This window comes from Leuciscus leuciscus, assembly GCF_965113295.1.
Source record: "Leuciscus leuciscus genome assembly, chromosome: 15".
In the NCBI taxonomy this organism is placed as follows: domain Eukaryota; kingdom Metazoa; phylum Chordata; class Actinopteri; order Cypriniformes; family Leuciscidae; genus Leuciscus; species Leuciscus leuciscus.
Window position 1 is genome coordinate 28,407,836 of NC_138739.1, and position 18,690 is coordinate 28,426,525.

An 18,690-nucleotide genomic window follows, 5' to 3' on the forward strand; every position below is an offset into this window, starting at 1 on the left:
CATATACAGAAATTGATTAAATATGTAGCCTATACAATGTAAAAAAATTATATGATCAAGAAGTTATGACAACATATGCTTTTACATTGCTTTAACTCATCAAAATAAGTTAAGCAATTTTTTAACTTTTCATATAAGTTATACAAGATTCGACAAATTTTTAAAGTCATTTTAATGTAATTTAAGTTGAAATGACTTAAACATCCAAGTTGATTGTACTTAAAAATTTAAGGCGGCAACGTTTTTACAGAGTAGTAGACAATATAATGATGATGCATTTATGTTTTTATGTCTAATTGGTTTCTTCTAAATGTCCTACAATACTACAACACTGAAATATGTTTCATATAAACATCGTCACCTTTTCGAAGCGGTGATGCGGCAAGGTGAAGACCGTAAACCTGAAAACAAATTGTTGATGAATGATGAATTCTTTGTTGTGCTCCTAATAAGATGACACAATGTGTCGTAAGAACGTCTGCTTTCCCACCCTAAAGGGATTTTATTGAAGAGGTTGTTTGCTCTTGCCAATTAAACAGCTTTCAATGAATCAATTAGCCTTATTCATGCACACACATGTCTGTCTTTAAATGGAATGGGTGGATGTGAAGGATCTTGAAGTGTCACATACAATGAATAATCTTTATGCGTATTAAAATGTGAGACATGTGTGGGACATATGTGGGCGTCTGTGCATGTGTGGGTGAACAGCATTCCAAACCATCAAAGTCAGACTCTGGTTCCCATATTCATGTTCGAGAAATTTTCAACAGCCTGCATCCGTCAGCCCATTCCGATTGTTGTTTACCCCCCGATTTCTTTGTTGAAACAGAGAGGGAAGCATTAGGACATGCCTGTCAGTGCGTAAGGCCGTGGCTCATAGGTCTGTCAACAGGAAGTTGGGGAGAAATGAGTACTGTGGGAACACAGAAATTACACAAGACATAGTTACACATCCACCCTAAAGGTTATGAAGCGAAAAGACAACAAAGTGTACTTTGCAGGTGTATTTCCTCCAACAGGGTGTGGGAGATATTACGTGTGTGTTGACTGTTTTCTATTTTTATATATTTTAAAATGTCATTTATTCCTGTGATGGCAAAGCAAAGCTGAATTTTCAGAAGCCATTACTTAATTCAGTCACATGAACTTTCAGAAATCATTCTAATATGCTGAGTTGCAGCTCTGGTAACACTTTTTACTCTCAATGTTAAAAGAAGTTGTGCTGCTTCATATATTTGTGGAAAACGTGATCCATTTATTCCACACTCTCAGAAAATAAGGTACAAAAGCTGTCACTGGGACAGTACTCTTGAAAAGGGTTCTAATATGTACCATTTAGGTACTAATATGTACACCTTTGGTACCAATATGTACCTTTGAGGGACTTAAATGCACTCTTTAGGTACAAAAGTGTACCTTTGGAAAAGTTACCGCCACAGTGACAGCTTTTGTACCTTTTTTTCTGAAAGTGCATCTATTTTGAGATATTGACAGCTGACTCTACATATAATGGCACTTACTCAACCAAATAAATAAATACGTGGACATTAACTATTGATTTGAGTTACCTGTATATTAGCTAGCCATCAAGGCCTATATCTTAAAGCTTCCACTTCCTGTACAAAACAATTCGACCAATTCGTTGTTGAATGTTTATATGTGAATAAAAGCCTAAATTCGAACTATTCATCATATAAAGCGATCGTGTCTCTTCAGAAAATTTGGACTAAACTACTTGATACATATTGATTCGTTTTATGATCTCTTTATAAACTTTTTGAAGCGTCAAAGTGGTAGTTGCTTAGCTGTCAATAGAGAGTACAGAATTGGGACAGATTTGATAAAAAAGATCATGTGTGTTCCGAAGATGAAGGAAAGTCTTATGGGTTTGGAACGACACAAGGGCAGAATTTTCATTTTTGGGTGATTAACCAATGAGAATAAAGTTTTCCAGAGAATCATGTAATGAGAAGTTAATATTGAGGGCCTCAGCCAATCAGAATTGAGGAACTAAAATAACCTGTATAGATTATGACAATTATAGCTTACAATTCTGACTTTATTTCCCAGAATTCCGAGTTCATACCTCACAATTCTGACTTTGTGAGTTTTATATCATGCAATTCTGAGGAAAAAAAAGCCGGAATTGCAAGATAAAAAGTAGCAATTACCTTTTTTTTTCTTTTTCTTTTTTTTATTCAGTGGCGGAAACAAGCTTCAATAGCTTTTTTAAAATTTAAAGTGGTTAATCTTCAGCTAATCATGAGCCCACTGATGCAGGTATTTTCGATATATAATCACAATATTACATCTTTTGTTCCAGGCCTTAGTAGCTCTGTAGGCATATTGCATTTGTATAGTCTTTCATAAGTAGCCACCTGCAGAGCTGGACCACATTATAAATGAAAAAAACACTCCTTTATGGAAACTGAGAATAAGCACAAGAGAATTCGACCAACCCGTCAGCCAAATTCCAGAGCAAATCAAGTGTGTATTGCTTGTTATTAATCCACATTTCATGTTATATTCTACAACATCATTTGATGAATTAAGACAAAGCGAAATTTCAGGGGTATCTTTGTTAGCCTCATGTTCAGCAAGGTTTATTTGTTCTCCGCAAACCCTTGTTATCCACCACCCACTCAGCAACCCACACTCAAACATGCATTCTCCCATGTACTCTCGATGTCCTGCAGGCTTAATCCTGGGTTGGCTCGGATTAGCAACTTCCCACGTTAGGCTAATTTAATCAGAACACTGCCTCTATAGAGAAGCAATGCACGGGGGCAGCGTGGCACACTGACATTTCACCTGTATCCGCTGTTTGTGGTAATCTAATCATTGATATGGAAGGTAATTCTGGCTCTCTGATTCCATCTGTGACGTAGGAAGCTTGGTCATCCTGCATCCAATCAGACTTTAAAAATAGAAGCATACACTTCACAAGAATGCCATTATTTCCTGTCTCTGTCTCTGAGCCGCGAGTGGCGTTTCGCGTTAATGTGCCTGAATTGCTTACTTCCTCATTTCCCTGTGCTGTTCGAGTTCACCACAGAGAGTTCAGTTGTGTCCATCCGGTAAAGCATTTACATACGGGCCAATGAGGTTGTTTACTTTTACAGCTTCCCACATAGTGGCAGAAGGAATCAGCTTATGACCTCTATGAAGTGTTCTTGGAAAAAGATGGATTAATCGAAGACTAAAACGTTGTTTCCTAGACCAGTTAATCCGGTTTCTGAACTTGATTGAACTCTCTGTAGAGAATGTAATCTGAAAGTGTTCTTCATGTTGTTTAATGGGTGACTTCAGAAGTCAACAGCAATATTAAGTGGTTGATATTTATTTCGGTTAAGATACTCAAGAGTTGGTCAAGATAGATATTGTTTTAAAAGTATAATAATCTTACCTAGTGCTTATATACCAGAAAAGAAAATGTTTCAGTATATCCTTATACCACTTCTTTTCAAAGGAAAAGTTTAATTTGTTCATGCAAATTAATTCTTCTTTGGTCCTTTCAGTTCCTCATTAGTTGATATTCGAACAGCTGCAAATGTATTATGAAGCAAGAATTTTACAATACAATACTGTTTGGATCAAAACTGAATAGAATTACAGTGTACTAATGTGTAAAATGGCACTTGCTCGGCTGGTGTGGAACCCCGTGGATGTATGTAATGTGAAATCTGCCATATTTACTCATGAGCACTCTAGAGCTGCAGCAAAATGACGTGGCCAAGATGCTAATTGGCTGATAAACATAGGTGTACTACAGTCCTGAAATGTTCACTGGCGATTATCCTAAGTTGTGGTGTCAAAAGCAGCACGGGAAAAAAAAGTGAGGTTAAAAAAACTATCAATGGAGAAATATGGTGTAGTTACAACATCTACCAGCAGGGGCTAATAGGCCATGCTAAGAAGCAAAAGCTTGACTCTTTATGTTGCATCAAGCATTCTTTATGATGCTTTACATCATCATTTTGTGACGTAATCCCTTTAAAAAATTGATTGTGAAACGTTGTTTAACCCGGGGTTGAAATGGCGCTAAGCATAGTGAGAAAAACCTAATAGTCGCTAACATCAGAGTATCCAATATCCAGTGGGAAGAACAACACACTGGTAATCATGAGTTTCCACTGAATCACGGAACCAACCCTTAAGGCGATGATACACGGGGCAACATTTTTGAGCAATGCTGCCGGGTAATGTTGCTTGGGCACTTTCCCCTTGAGAATTGCCAATAGGTTTCTATCTGGATGCCTTAGATCGGTCGTGGGCCATGTGTCTCACCTGGTTGCCCATTGACGGCAATATCGCCCAGCAACATTGCTCAAAAAGTTGCCCAGTGTATCATCAACTTTAACCTCTTAATACCTTTCAATTAATAACTCTTCCCCCCAGGTTTCACAGACAAGGCTTAAGCCTAGTCCTGGACTAAAATGCATGTTTGAGCTGTTTTAACTGAGTTTTGTCTCAAGATGCACACCAGTAATGTTTTTTTCTAAGGCACGTTTATAAAAGCTACTTAGATGTCCTCATTAAACTAAGGCCTAATCCTGGCTTAATCTAAGCCCTGTCTGTGAAACCAGGCCATTATGCTAAGAGGCTAAAAGAGACTGATGCAGTCCATGTTTAGTCATGTCGGGGGTATAACAGATCAGAATATTTGATATGTGCAGCAGTTCTAGTGCCAGTTCATTTGTCAAAGAGGTCTATTTTTGTACTCTTGTTAACCTATCTGGCACCAAGCACGAGGATGTGTTTACATGCAGCTCTATGTTAATGTTATGCTAATGTTTCTGAGGATTTATTCACCTCACTGAGGTGCATCATTTGTTGGATGGGTTACAAGTGCAATGAGTCAACACACTGAAGGTTCATAAGACGTTTTGTACACTGATATTGCACATTGCCCATATGGTATTCATATTTAAATATCTTTCTGCAAAACCACACCAGCAACCTTCTACTTATTACATGTTGTGGCTTCCCATAATCTGAGGCCTTGTGAATTCTAAGAGGTGATCTATTTGGGGGATTGTCCTGGATTGAACCCAGTATTTTTTTTTTGCCAATGACATGCCTTTATCAGCATTCTGTAACCACTGTGATAAAATGCATGCTACATAACACCATGGCTAAACGGTTAAGATGTGTCAATCAGTCAGTTATAAATTATGTAGTAAATCATGTCCAGTTGTTCCCCAGTGCACAATGGATCTTTTTCCTTCAATTCACCCTAAATCTGTAGCTGGAGAAAACTTTTACTAGTTTGAGTTAGTACAGGAAATGTGAAAGCTAGCTTTAGCATGCACGTTATCTTTCTGGAATGATGACAAGTTGGGAGTTCCTGGGAGCATTACCTCAGAGGGATCGTCATAGCATAACTTGATGAAAGGGCAACAAGGTGGTGAACATAAATAAGTTCACTGTCAAGCCTTCGTTTTGGATTCGTATAAGGCTAGTTTGCCTACTGCAAAACTGCTGTCATCCTTACTTCTCGTAATTATGTTCACCATGAAAATAAGTGACCAATTGGCATCGTTTTCCATCTAGCGCCTAAACAGTCAGAGCATTCCTGACCTCGCCTAACAGCCCAACCTTCCCCGCCCCACCACCTGCTAATTCCAGGCCAGCTGACAGAATTAGATCAATGGCTGGGCTCATGGTTATGTTTGATCTGCTGTCTGCCAGCACTGGAAAACGTCATACATTTGCATACGGGTGTGGGGCCTTGCACCAAAGTCCAGGACTGCATAAGTGTGTAAATGGTGCTATGTCTACTTGGGTAGTGCTGGATGGAAACTAGCATGATGACATATTTTCCTAGTGCTTCAGCATTAAGACATGTGATTAGGAAACCAGCACGAGTGTTGGGTAAGGACAGGATGATAAATTTGAATCTACATTTACTATTGGCCTTTCAAATGAATTTGCTAATTTTGAACTATTAATTATGAAAATAATTAGAACAATAATTGAACTTCTACCTTAATACAGCCATCAAAAAATGCAGCACTCATGCAGGAGACACTGCTGAAGACGCAAAACTCAAGTGTAACAGTCAAACATGTCCACCTGGTGCATGTATACATAGAAAAATAATGTCAAAGAAGTGCTGTGGAATGCAGAAATTAGTTTTTTTGTGAGCAGACTTTTGCTGTGCATTAAAGGTTTACATTCTATCAGTCTGTGTCCCCTGGGAATCAAACTTATGACTTTAGTATTAATTGAGCTATTTTTGTTTGTGCAAACTCACTCAATGTTCTTGCCAAACAAAAGGTTCTACTTAGAGTAGAGATGCATGCACAGAAGCGTGAATTTCTCTCTTTAGTTAAACAGTAGGTCTATGTGACAACTGGGTTTTCCCTAATTGGTTTTCCATTAAGTGCTGCAGGGTTGATTCCACAGTGTAATGCATTCTAAGGGGCAATGTTTTGCATTTAAGGGGAAAAAATCAGAGCTTTTTTCCAGCTGGATACCTTACATGGGAAAAAAAAGTGATGGAGGTGGAGAAGGAAAGTGCTTCTTGATTGGTAAGTTTAAGACTAGACACTTGACAGGTGACATGAGCTGTGTCCCAATTCAAAGGCTGCATCCTTTGAAGGCCGATTGCGTCACCGCAGCGTGGCAAAGGCTGTCCCAATTCGAAGGCAGCCTCCAAATGCGTCCTTCATTTCCCATGAAATTAAGGATACAACAGATGGATCCTTCGCGGCCTTGCCTACCCCAGAATTTAGTGCGCTCCAGTGACGACAGGATTTTTTTGGGAGAAAAATTGCTGAATCACACTTAATTGAAAGTATTGGGTTTCAACTTACTCAAATATCTAATGATACAAAATGTATAAATAATAATAATAAAAAAACTTAAAGCAGTTCAAATGTTGACATATCTTACTAAGATGCGATATATATATTGTTATACTCTTAATTATATACAGAAATGGACCATGGTGAACACATTTAGACAGTTTGTTAACCCTGTTTTGTTTTCAGACAGTTTAATATAACTTTCAAAAAAGGCCAGTACAAACGTTACTGTCACTCATCAATGGCAGCTGTCACAGTTGCTAGACAACAAGAACAATCCTCCGTTGGCTAGACCGTCCCATTTAACAAAGCTCGGTCTGACCCTCGAAGGATGCTGGAGACTGAACAGGAAGTTCTGGCAAGTTTAGGGGGAAGGATTTGTGAATTGTCAGCCATTTCTTGATGTGCCTTACAGAGAATAAAATGGGTTCACCTCAATTTCTCTGGCCATAGACATCTTTTAAACCTTTAAAGTACATCATACGAATGTGTGTTATGAGCCATCAAACAGTTTTACTGAAACTGTGCTGTAGAGTTGGTGTACAGGGTTTCACTCTACAAGAGACCCATGTGCCCCGCCTCACCATTGCTTTCCCAGTCAACTGATTTAACAACCTCACCCTTCGGGAATGTGACACTTTGCTCTGTGGAACGCAAGACCTCCACAAACGTCACTGTTAGTATGGGGGAGATGCAAAGAAAGTTAGCTTGTCCTTTCCTTGCAATTAATAAAAAGTATGTCGTACCTACCTCTCTGCCATGGTCTGTGGAGGACTGTGTGTTTGTCTGGACCAAGTAGGTCTATAATACCTGGATAAGGTCAGACATTAGCATTCCCAGTCATCTCCATTGCTTAGCTTGCGTAGGACCCCCAGAGGTAAAAGTCTGGTAACTAATATCTCTGGAAAGATACTATTTGCAGTAGATGATCTAGTTATGACATTTACTGGCAGGGACTCACTTGTAAATGATAAACAGTCAAAACAAGACTGGGAGAGTCATCATTTATTCACTAATCTGTTTAGTACTGCAAGAAAAAATTTGTTTAACCAAAGATAGTCAGTATGACTAATGTGAAAGACTTACAAGGGGACGCCATGTCCCCTTGCCCAAATGTATAGTTGATTACTTGAGATGTCAATCAGGGTTATTTATCACTAGAGCAAAGCTGACAAACTTCAACCTCAAAGTTTTGAGGTGTGTTGTGGATTTGCAGGTTTCTCTAGAATGCTTGCTCTACATTCTATTTGTAGGCACCTTTGCAAGTGTGGGTGGGAGTGACAAAAAAGGATGTGGTGTAGGGTCTACATCGAGAAACAGCCCTATAAGACTGACCTAAGACCGGATGCTTTTCTCAGAACTCCAGCCGTAGTCAATTCCAGTAATTGCAGAACTGGTCGCAGATCTGCGCTGGTCCGTATGTCTGTGTAGGCGGGAGTGTCAGGCCTTCGCGCCCACTCCCAGCCTGTGTGCAGTATCTCACAGTCACCTGAGAGTCTGAAGCCCTGCAGACTGCAAGCAAAACCAGGTCAGAGCTTAAACTGCACTTTTACAGTTGTCTCTCCTGCAGGCATCTCAAGCATTACTGTGACACCTATGCCAGTGGTTCCCAACCCTAGTCCTGGTGTACCCCCAACACTGCATACCCATTAAGGTCTTGGCGTCTTTACTAATACTGGGGGTACTCCAGGACCAGGGTTGGGAACCACTGACCCCTCAAACAAAGGGGTCCAATCCTTCTCCAAGAGGGACATTCCTGCAGAGTTTAGATTACAAAGGTGTCCAATCCTGCTACTGGAGGGCCACCTTCGAACTGTGTTTAGCTCCAGCACCAATTAAACACACCTGAAGCATCTAATCAAAGTCTTCAGAATGACTAGAACTTGTGGGCAGCTGCATTGAAGCAGATTGGAGCTAAACTGCAAGAATGAATACAGAAATGAACACTAGTCCCAACCACCTTATTTTGCAATGTGGAAGCTATTTTCTGTGAATGTGTTTATTAGCCGCTATAGGTACACAAAAAATGATGCGTGTTAAACCAATGAACCAGTGTGCCTATGGTTACGATAATTAAAATGATTTTAAAAATGGCAGTTTGCAATATAAAGCAGAATGGCGGATGCTTTTTTTTTCTACTAACATTACTCAAAAAAAGGCATATGACACTGGAGGCCTTGTACATTGCACAATGGCCATGCCCACTTTTACCTTAAAAATAAGGCGGACAATGGTGGCTTTTTTCCATTGACATTGCTTGATCATTTCATTCCGATTTGGAATACTATTTCTTCAAAAACCCTTTGGTGCCGTTGGGATATCTTGTTCCAAAAGTTGACGAAAAGTTTTGCTAGGGAAGAACTTCTAACCTAAAACTGTCCCTTCTTGAGACTTCAGAACCGTAATTAGGACTATCCCGTAGAGGAAGTTTAAGAATAGAGGCTATACTCACACTTGAGATAGAAACAAAAGATGGCAACAAGGGAAACATTGTGAGACATAAATAGAACCTTGTGGTTCCTTAAACCATAAGTAATCTTAAAATATCAGACTTTGCCACACTGATTTCCGACACAGTCAGTCTGTGAAAAGATAAAAATAAGACTTCTGACATGTCTGCATTGGTTTTTAATTCTGTTTGTTCAACTATTCATAAGCAATTAATCACAAATATATAGTAAACACATGCAAGTTATGCAGTGCAAGTAACAATTTAGACAAACTAGTGAACCCAAAAAACCTTTCTTAGCAAAGGACGATTATTACTTTCTGCCAGTGTTCTCTGCCAATTCTGTACATGTGCCACTGGAGCAAGCTGTAGCATGTTGCCACGCTAGACATCTGACGTTCATAAAGACGCATTTGGTTTAGTCTCGTAAAACTCCAGTCAGCACAAGCATATAGCTCTGGATGAACCCAAATTACCCTGTACTTAAGCAAATATAGGACTTTAACTCCACAACGTCCACCGTCTGTAGGATGTTTCTTCTTGCACCGTAGTCTAGCTGTATTTCTAACTCTGTTGTTGGCTTGTCAGTACCTGCTTATCAGTTTTTAGGGATCTAGAAAATGCTTATGAAGGCAACTTGAGTAGGTTGAAAATTAGCATAACAGCTATGAGGCTTGAAGATGCACAAACAAGAAACAAATGCAATATGGGTAAATAAAATAAAAAAAGTCACATGAATTGGTGTCATTAGCTATCTTTCCATCTAAAGTTGTGAATTTAACTTATGCAATAGGAATATCGCAAAAAAATTTGCAAATAAAGCACCGTTTCCATATCACTTCCTGATAAACTGGTGCTAAATATCACTAAGAAAAATGGAAGTTGCTACAGTAGGAGAAGCCACTGTATATAATTTCATATATAACAAAATTACTCGCGCCTCAGAACACGCAGACAGAACGCAGTAATATTATCTTGCTTTTGGAGGCGGATGGCGGCTGTTTGGGAATGCAGTCGTGTAAGACAGTTCTGGGAGGTAGCCTAATTATACTGAAGCACTTTAACGACATTTCAGAACAACCAAAACAGCATTTCAGATGTTGTGCAAAAGATAGGTCCACTGGTCCAGTTCAGTTATGCAGTCCCATCGCAAAATGTCTTTTTTTTAATGCGCATCGAGGAACTTATTCGGTAAATGTGTTTCCAACATAGTTTATGTGCATATTTTCTTTTCGGATAAAAGGTTTCTGACTCAATTGAGCACATACATTCTTGGTGTTTCCATCTGGCGTTATTACGCAATATCTCAAAATGCATATAAAAATGTGGACGGAAACATCGCTATTGACTGAATAATAAAGAGGAAAAGATTCCCTCCAGTTCCCTCTGCATATAGCTTGGTGATCCTTTAAGTTCATTGTACATTTTGTACATTACGTACAAAAAAAAGTTGCTACCTTAAGTTTAAGTACAGTCAACTTGGATTTTTAAGTCATTTCAACTTAAATTACATTAAACTGACTTTAAAAATGAGCTGAGTCTTGTATAACATAAAACAAGTTATAAAAAATTGCTAAACTTATTTTGATGAGTTAATGTAAAAACATGTTGTCATAACTTATTGATCATATAATTTTTACATTTTACTATGTACTATACTGCCCCCTTTCTGTCATGAACAGTACTGTACTCAAACAAATCTATAGCACACCAAATACAGCTTGAATTAAAGAACATAAGTAACACAACTTGTTATTTCAAATAAATTTATTGTTAATTTCATCCACTGTACAAAGCAAGCAGTCTTGCAGGTTCCTGACTTCAATGGGGTGGGGAACAGACAAAGCCGGAGACTTTTTCACACCGACAGAATTTCCAACTGAGAAACAAAAAAAATACAAAATAGAAACTGATGAAGCATAAGTACATTCATATGCAGCATTTACTGAGTGTTGTCCCACATTTCTCATTTGCTAAAAAGTTAACATACCAACACACAAGTGGGTTTACTCCAGCGCTTTGATGATTGCCTCGTTTGCCTCTATGCTGACCAGAACCTCTGCCCGGGCTGCCTCATCTGAAACGCCCATCAGTTCTGACTGGGCTTTCTCGAGGTTCGCTTTCGCCGCCTACAAAAAAAAAGACATGGTACTCTTGACATTTGGTTCACATTCACTATAATCTTGACACTGAAGTATCAGGCGAAAACTCAATCCATAACAGCTGACATTATAAAAGGAGCCATCAACTGGAACAAGTGTCGTATAGATCTGAGAACTTCAATATCTTGAAGCATGTGAGAAAACTCATCTTTGCCTTAAAAATCAATGCTGCTGCTACTTGAGCCACATTCTAGACTAGCATGGCCGTATTCTCAACAGTGTGAGCAAATAAACGTGGCCTCTTTCCTGTGAAGGACATTTGTCACACTGGCGATTACACATTGTAAAGGCCAAACATTGCTGGGAGTTAAAGGTCTCTCAGTGGGGATTTGACACATCTGCACCACTTCAGCGGTGACTGACCTTTCCTTCCTTATTAACCAGCGAGGCCCCCGAGCATAGCTATCTCTAGGAAGAATAAAAAATTGGCCTATTTATGTGGAATGAACCCAAAAGTGCTCTTTACTCCGCGTCGGAAAAAGGGCATGTCCAAGAACATCCCGTTTGGAATGAGCTCGATGCGTCATTCTGAACATTCGACTAACAGAATATGAAGAGCATTTTTAATGATGCTGTAGAGGGTAAACAGCATGATTTCTATAAAAGCGCGGCTTGATTTAGTTTTGAATGCTAAATTTAAATAATAATCCAATAAAAGATGTCTATGCAGTCCTACAAACAAGTAATAGGCCGTTTCTGAAACAGTATGAACTTTCAAATACGGCACAACTACACAGATTCAACCTCATTAAACGCCTACAAGCCTACATTATAATCTGAACAGTCTTTGTTTTTCGAAAATTACTCGTCCCTTTATTTCTTCAAATGGACCTTGTAACCCATTTTGCGTCCATAATGATGCATTTCTGAGTGAACTCTACCAAAAAAAACACCACCCAGGAATGGGTTGGATCGTGAAAAGTGGAGAATGGAGCTATGCATGATGGGGTTTTTCCATTATTCTTTGCGTTTCAGATAACAGCATAGCAGGGACTCACTGCGATGTCAAGGTTGTCCAAAGGAACGGCTTCCTCCGCCAGCAGCTGCACTGAAGAGTCAGCATTAACGGTGACTGATCCACTGCTCACTGCAAAACACAAAGCACAGAAGGTACACCATATTATTTGTTGACGTCTGAAGAGGCTCTCATTTCTAGGCCAAGTCTGACCCCTTCTGGATGGATTTCTAAAATCATATGCAATAAGTTGTCAGGCGTCTTTATGGTAGATTGCTTTCAAACATGCTTGCTTCAACACAGAATATCATGTTACAAATATCCCTCTGAAGTGTGCAAATGAGGACATCTTCTCCCAGTTTCATTCTCCTTGCAAGTGTTTCTATAATTACCATGTATTATATTTTATGAATTTTATCAAATGTTTTTTAGTCTTTTTAATAGCACTCCTTGGTAGCAAAATCAGGCCAGGTACTACCGATCAGACTGGATTTAAAATAAATGAGAGTTATGGAAGTAATAAATTGTGAAAATTAGGGAAACAAACTAAAATCACTTTAATTTGATGCTTTTAAGAAAGTTTTAATAAATCAAAATGTATTTGATTTATTTGGTTCAGGGTTTCTGCAGGTTTTATGAAGGTATATTTAAGACTTATATAAGACATTTTTAAGACCAAGTGAAGGGAAAATGTCAACATGCTCTCTAAACTTAAATGTCTAGGGAGAAACACAATAAGTTGTATTAGCAACACTTCAGAGTTTGGAAAATACAACTTCCAATAGATCTCCATTATGTTTTAATTCATTTAGCAAAAAAAAAAAAAGAAAAGAAAAAAAAGAAGGCTTGAATCAGTCTGCTCTCAATCATTAGTATATGGAAATATCCTTTCCTGTATCCTCTGAGATCACACTGCAGAAATGTAATGTTCTTTCTCAGTATGTCTGTCTTGTTTTCCAGTGCTGGAGATACAAAATATGAAGTATTGATTTCTGTGAAAATGATCAAAACGAAGTGAGTTTATGATTGAAACTAAGAAAAATCAACTTAATTCAAAAGGAAAGATTGACAGACATTTGTTCTTGTTTTAAAGCTTAAACTCAAGATATTTTAAAGACTTCATTTCAAATTTGCACCTCAAGTAAACGTATCTTGATTTAAATTTTTTTTGCAATGTATGCAACATTTAATGCCATGATTTTATGAATTTTGGAATTTCTGCTCTGATGACTTTAAGGCCTTAATTTGTGTAAAGGTGAATTAAGACTTTTTAAGACCCGCAGAAACCCTGTTGGTTGTTTTATGCCATGTCACGGTTCAGAACACGTGTGATTCACGGATTAATTGCAGTTTAACCATAATTGAGTTAAAGGCCTGGTTTCACAGATGGCTTAGATTAAGCCAGGATTAGGCCTTAGTTCGATTAGGACAATTAAGTAGCTTTTATAAACGTGCCTTAGAAAAAAAACATTGCTGGCGTGCATCTTGATACAAAACAATGGCACTGACCCATTTTAAAGGGTTAGTTCACCCAAAAATGAAAATTTTGTCAGTAATTACTCACCCTCATGTTGTTCCAACCGCGTAAGACCTTCGTTCATCTTCAGAACACAAATTAAGATATTTTTGATGAAATCTGAGAGCTGATCACTTCTCCATAGGCTTCTAGGTGACCGAAACTTGCTGGCCCAGAAAAGTTATTAAAGAGATCGTTAATATAGTCCAAGTGACTACAGTGGCTCAATCTTAAGTATATCAAGCGACGAGAATACTTTTTGTGCGCAAAAACAAACAAAAACAACGACTTTATTCCACAATTCATTTCCTTCTCTCTGGGCCACTAGTTGGTTCACGTAGTGTTTTATCGCAGCGCGTCTGTGTTATACGCCACACGCATCACCACATGACCAGCGTCGTCCAATAGTGAGCCTACGTGGTGACGTATAACACAGACGCGCTGCGCTAAAACACTACGTGAACCAACTAGAGGCCCAGAGAGAAGGAAATGAATTGTGGAATAAAGTCGTTGTTTTTGTTTGTTTTTGCGCACAAAAAGTATTCTCGTCGCTTGATATACTTAAGATTGAGCCACTGTAGTCACTTGGACTATATTAACGATCTCTTTAATAAATTTTCTGGGCCAGCAAGTTTCGGTCACCTAGCAGCCTATGGAGAAGTGATCCAGCACTCAGATTTCATCAAAAATATCTTAATTTGTGTTCCGAAGATGAACGAAGGTCTTACGCGGTTGGAACAACATGAGGGTGAGTAATTACTGACAGAATTTTCATTTTTGGGTGAACTAACCCTTTAAGATATGTCTGTACAGGTTGCGTTCAGTTAAAGGAACAAGCAGACTTTTTGGGGCTTTAGCTTATTCAACGAATCCCCCAGAGTTCATACATACCCTTCTCATCTCCGTGCATGCCGTAACTCTGTCTGACGCACCCACCGCTAGCCTAGCTTAGCACAAATACTGGAGGTAAACGGCTCCAGCTAGCATACTGCTCCCAATAAGTGACAAAATAACGTCAGTGACTATACAAATCGCAACATGTAAATAGGAAAATGTTGGCGTTATTTTGTCACTGCGTCAGACAGAGTTACGGCACGCACGGAGATGAGAAGGGTATGTATAGACTTATCTAACTCTGGGGGATACGGTGAATAAGCTAAAGTCCCAAAACGTCGGCGTGTTCCTTTAAAACAGCTCAAACATGCATTTTAGTCTAAGTCTAGCCTTAAAGTGACAGCAGCCTAATAAACTTGCTGCTGAAAATCACTTTTGCAGTTTTAGCAAAGAAATTAGGGCTGCACAATATATCGAAACTATCGAAATATCGCAAATGTATATATCGCGACGGTTTGCAATAACTGGGGTCATGAACAAAAGACAGAGAGAAAATCACTCACTGCTCTTGGCTGAATAACTTTTGTAGCTTTAATAAGAATCAGTATACTATATATATTTACCGGTAATTCATAGAGTGAAAACTAAGCCGTGTTTTATATTCACATTTGATTATTCAGTTTCTGTTGTTAAATGAACAAGGCAGGCCTACCTGAAACCCTAAACCCTGTGGTTTAATAACACTTACTTACTTATGCTACAGTAAAACACTGCTGTTCACTTTCAGAAGTTATAGGGATGTTTTCTTGTCACAAAAAGAATGTGAAACACGTATGTAGGTTATATCATTTTAAATTTATTTTAAAGATAATTTAAGTTTATTTGACACTTTAAGCATTATCTTATTGCATATCGAATATCGCATTATTTAATGAGTTATCGCAAAACGCATTTTTCTTCAATATCGTGCAGCCCTAAAAGAAATACATTTCATTTATACAGTGAAGACTATTCAGTGTTATTTTACATTTGATTATTCAATTTCTGTGCCTGTTAGACTTACCTGACAAACATAAAGCACTGGTTATTTCATTTGTATCTTTGTTCTATTGTATTCATCCATGCTTGTAATGCGTTTATTATTTTCTATGCAGATGCACCAACAGAATCACCCTGATCATTCTAGAATGATTCATTATTTCCAAATAGAGCCATTCAAGTCATCTGGTAAAATTGTTTTCATATCGAAATATATATTGCAGAAAAACAAAAATAAATCGCAATGTCAGTTTTTTCCAATATGATGTATGCCTTCAACGTAATGCAAGTCACTTACTTTGGATAAAAGCATCTGCCAATTGCATAAATGCCAATGTAAATGTAAAATGAGATGAGAAAATAAGAAATAATTTTCATACAGAAAGAAAAATGAACCATTTGCTCAAAGGTTGTTAAATAATTATCTAAACTTTTTTTGCATCACTAAAAAAAGTACTTAACTATTAAAGTACTACACTATGCATAATCACGAAGAGAGAATAATAATGCTGAAATCATCCAATGGAAAGTCAGTATCAGCACTATCAACTCAAAGCAATTCATCTCAGATCTGATTGGTTTAGAATTTTATGAAATCCCTATGAAGAAAATAAATGGACGCCCACTATCGAGTTTTTATAATGGTTGTTGAAACAGCACTAGAGAATGACACATCTGAATGCTATGGAAAAACTCACCGAAATACTTAGCAGAGGAACCGTCGTCGTTGAAGACGGTGACTATGCCGGGTCGGAGGACCTGCAGTGTGGGGACGTGGGCTGGCAGGATACCAAAGGCGCCTGTCAGTGTTGGGACGTCAACCTGTTTTACGCTGGCTTCCTTGAAGAACACCTGCAAAAGGTACAACAAGCTTCAATGCACCAGATGAACAGTTTGCCAAGAAGCCAAGTAGCTGGCAACCAAACAAATGACAACATATTAGGCCTAATTAGAAAGCTGATTTTTCAGCATCATTACGCCAGTCTTCAGTGTCACATGTTCCTTCAGAAATCATTCTAATATGCTGATTTTATGCTCAAAAAACATTAAGGTACTATACGGTTATCCGGACCACACGATGGCCTACCCCTAACCCCGCCCCTAAACCTACCCGTCACTGGGGTTAAGACCAATCATACGATGGCCTACCCCTAACCCCGCCCCTAAACCTACCCGTCACTGGGGTTAAGACCAATCATACGATGGCCTACCCCTAAACCTACCCGTCACTGGGGTTAAGACCAATCATACGATGGCCTACCCCTAAACCTACCCGTCACTGGGGTTAAGACCAATCATACGATGGCCTACCCCTAACCCCGCCCCTAAACCTACCCGTCACTGGGGTTAAGACCAATCAGGAATGACTATACGGGACTAAAAGACACACGTGTGGTCCGGATAACCGTATAGTTCCAACATTAATTATTATGTTCAATGTTGAAAACCGTTGTGTACTATTTGTTTTCAGAATTCTTTGATGAATAGAAAGTTCAAAAGAACTGCATTTATTTAAAATAGAAATTAATCATGGTCTTTGAAAAAATATATTTAAAATGTGGGGGCTGCAAAACAATGCCTAGTGGTGATGATTTCCTCAATATTTTTTGCCAGCAGAAAAAAATAATATTGTATTCCCACTTAGGATTTAATTTGTGTTTTTATTTTATTTTTAATAAAACGTTAGATTTTTGTATTACTGTGTTATGAACTCTGCGCATTATTTATATGTATTACTTACTTTCGCATTTGATGTTGTTCTTAGCAAGCAAATGTACAGATCTTAATATGATTTAATTTATTATTATCTTACTATTTATCATTTTAATTTACAAAATATTTCTAAAATTAATTCATTCAAATGGCGTTTTCTACTAATCACATTTTTATATGGTTAGTAAACAAATATGCCCTTCAATTCCACAGGCAAATAAATACATAAAGTTAATATCTGTCACTTAATAATAATAGAAATTTCCTTGACTTTTAAAGATTAATTTCAAGGAATTTTTTTTCAGGGAATCATTTTAAATTGTTTCCCTGATATTGCCAGGTTTTTCATGAGTGTGAACAAAACATGTAATATTGTAGAGACTGTGACAGTTACTTTGCCCTGCCACTATGACACCCATAAAACAATATTAAGTGTGATTTAAAAAAATGTATAATTCATAATTTCATGAAGAAATTACATAATTTATCAGCTGTCCTGAGACATTTAATTGATCTACCCTTTAAATAAAAAAAAAATAAAAAAAGTCAAGGTGATCGGTGGCAATGCTAGCAGTCTGCTAAAGTCATTCAAACGTGTGTCCATGTTTTGCAAGCAAGAATTTGTTATAAATATATATACATTATATATATACATATCATTACAGCGTAAACATTGTATAGTGTTAAATTAAATACATTCGCTGCAGATGCAAAACGATAATCTGTACCACAATATAGAGTCATATTTTGACAAGTTTACCCACGTAAATAGCACGCGCAACATGCACGCGCGCACACAAATCAAACTATAGCTACAATAAGTATATCCATAATAAGCTGAATGTGAATTATGACAAATAAGACATATGATATATCTGGAGTAATCACAGCCGGTGCTTAGCGTGTTAGCAGAGCGTGTAGGCCCGAGACAGTACCTGTGTCGGCGATGCGAAAGTGAAGGACATTTCAGCGGAGGAAGCCACGTCGGCATAACAGCGCGCGTGTCTCAACGCAGGGACCGCGCGACGAAGGAGAAACCTCGCTGCCATCATTTTGACCACGGAGAGAAGACCAGGACCTTTACAGCACGACAATGTACAAGCCTCGGCTTCCCTGTCCAGCACACAGCACAGGCAGTCAAGTCAGATGCGCGGCTGATAGGACAAGGGCACGGGAAACCTTTCCCGTCAGGCTTTGCGCGAACTGTGGGG

At 38.3% G+C, this 18,690-nt stretch overlaps 1 protein-coding gene across 1 annotated transcript; it reads right to left on the reverse strand.

The window, feature by feature from the left end:
* Positions 1 to 11,010: 11,010 nt before the first annotated feature.
* On the reverse strand, positions 11,011 to 18,673 carry atp5f1d (ATP synthase F1 subunit delta). The gene is made up of 5 exons (XM_082138913.1): positions 18,415 to 18,673; positions 16,465 to 16,618; positions 12,422 to 12,510; positions 11,252 to 11,390; positions 11,011 to 11,140 (listed from the first exon to the last, which is right to left on the reverse strand). The coding sequence occupies exons 1-4, from the start codon at positions 18,529 to 18,531 to the stop codon at positions 11,268 to 11,270; spliced, it is 483 nt and encodes a 160-aa protein (XP_081995039.1). The 5' UTR covers positions 18,532 to 18,673; the 3' UTR covers positions 11,011 to 11,140; positions 11,252 to 11,267.
* Between the last annotated feature and the right edge of the window lie 17 nt (positions 18,674 to 18,690).

Coding starts and splice junctions, on each gene's coding strand:
- atp5f1d (XM_082138913.1), bottom strand. CDS start 18,531: ATGATGGCAGCGAGGTTTCTCCTTCGTCGCGCGGTCCCTGCGTTGAGA. Junction 12,511..16,464: donor TTCCTCTGCTAAGTATTTCG/GTGAGTTTTTCC, acceptor TGTGTTTTGCAG/TGAGCAGTGGATCAGTCACC. Junction 11,391..12,421: donor TGGACAACCTTGACATCGCA/GTGAGTCCCTGC, acceptor TTTTTTTTGTAG/GCGGCGAAAGCGAACCTCGA.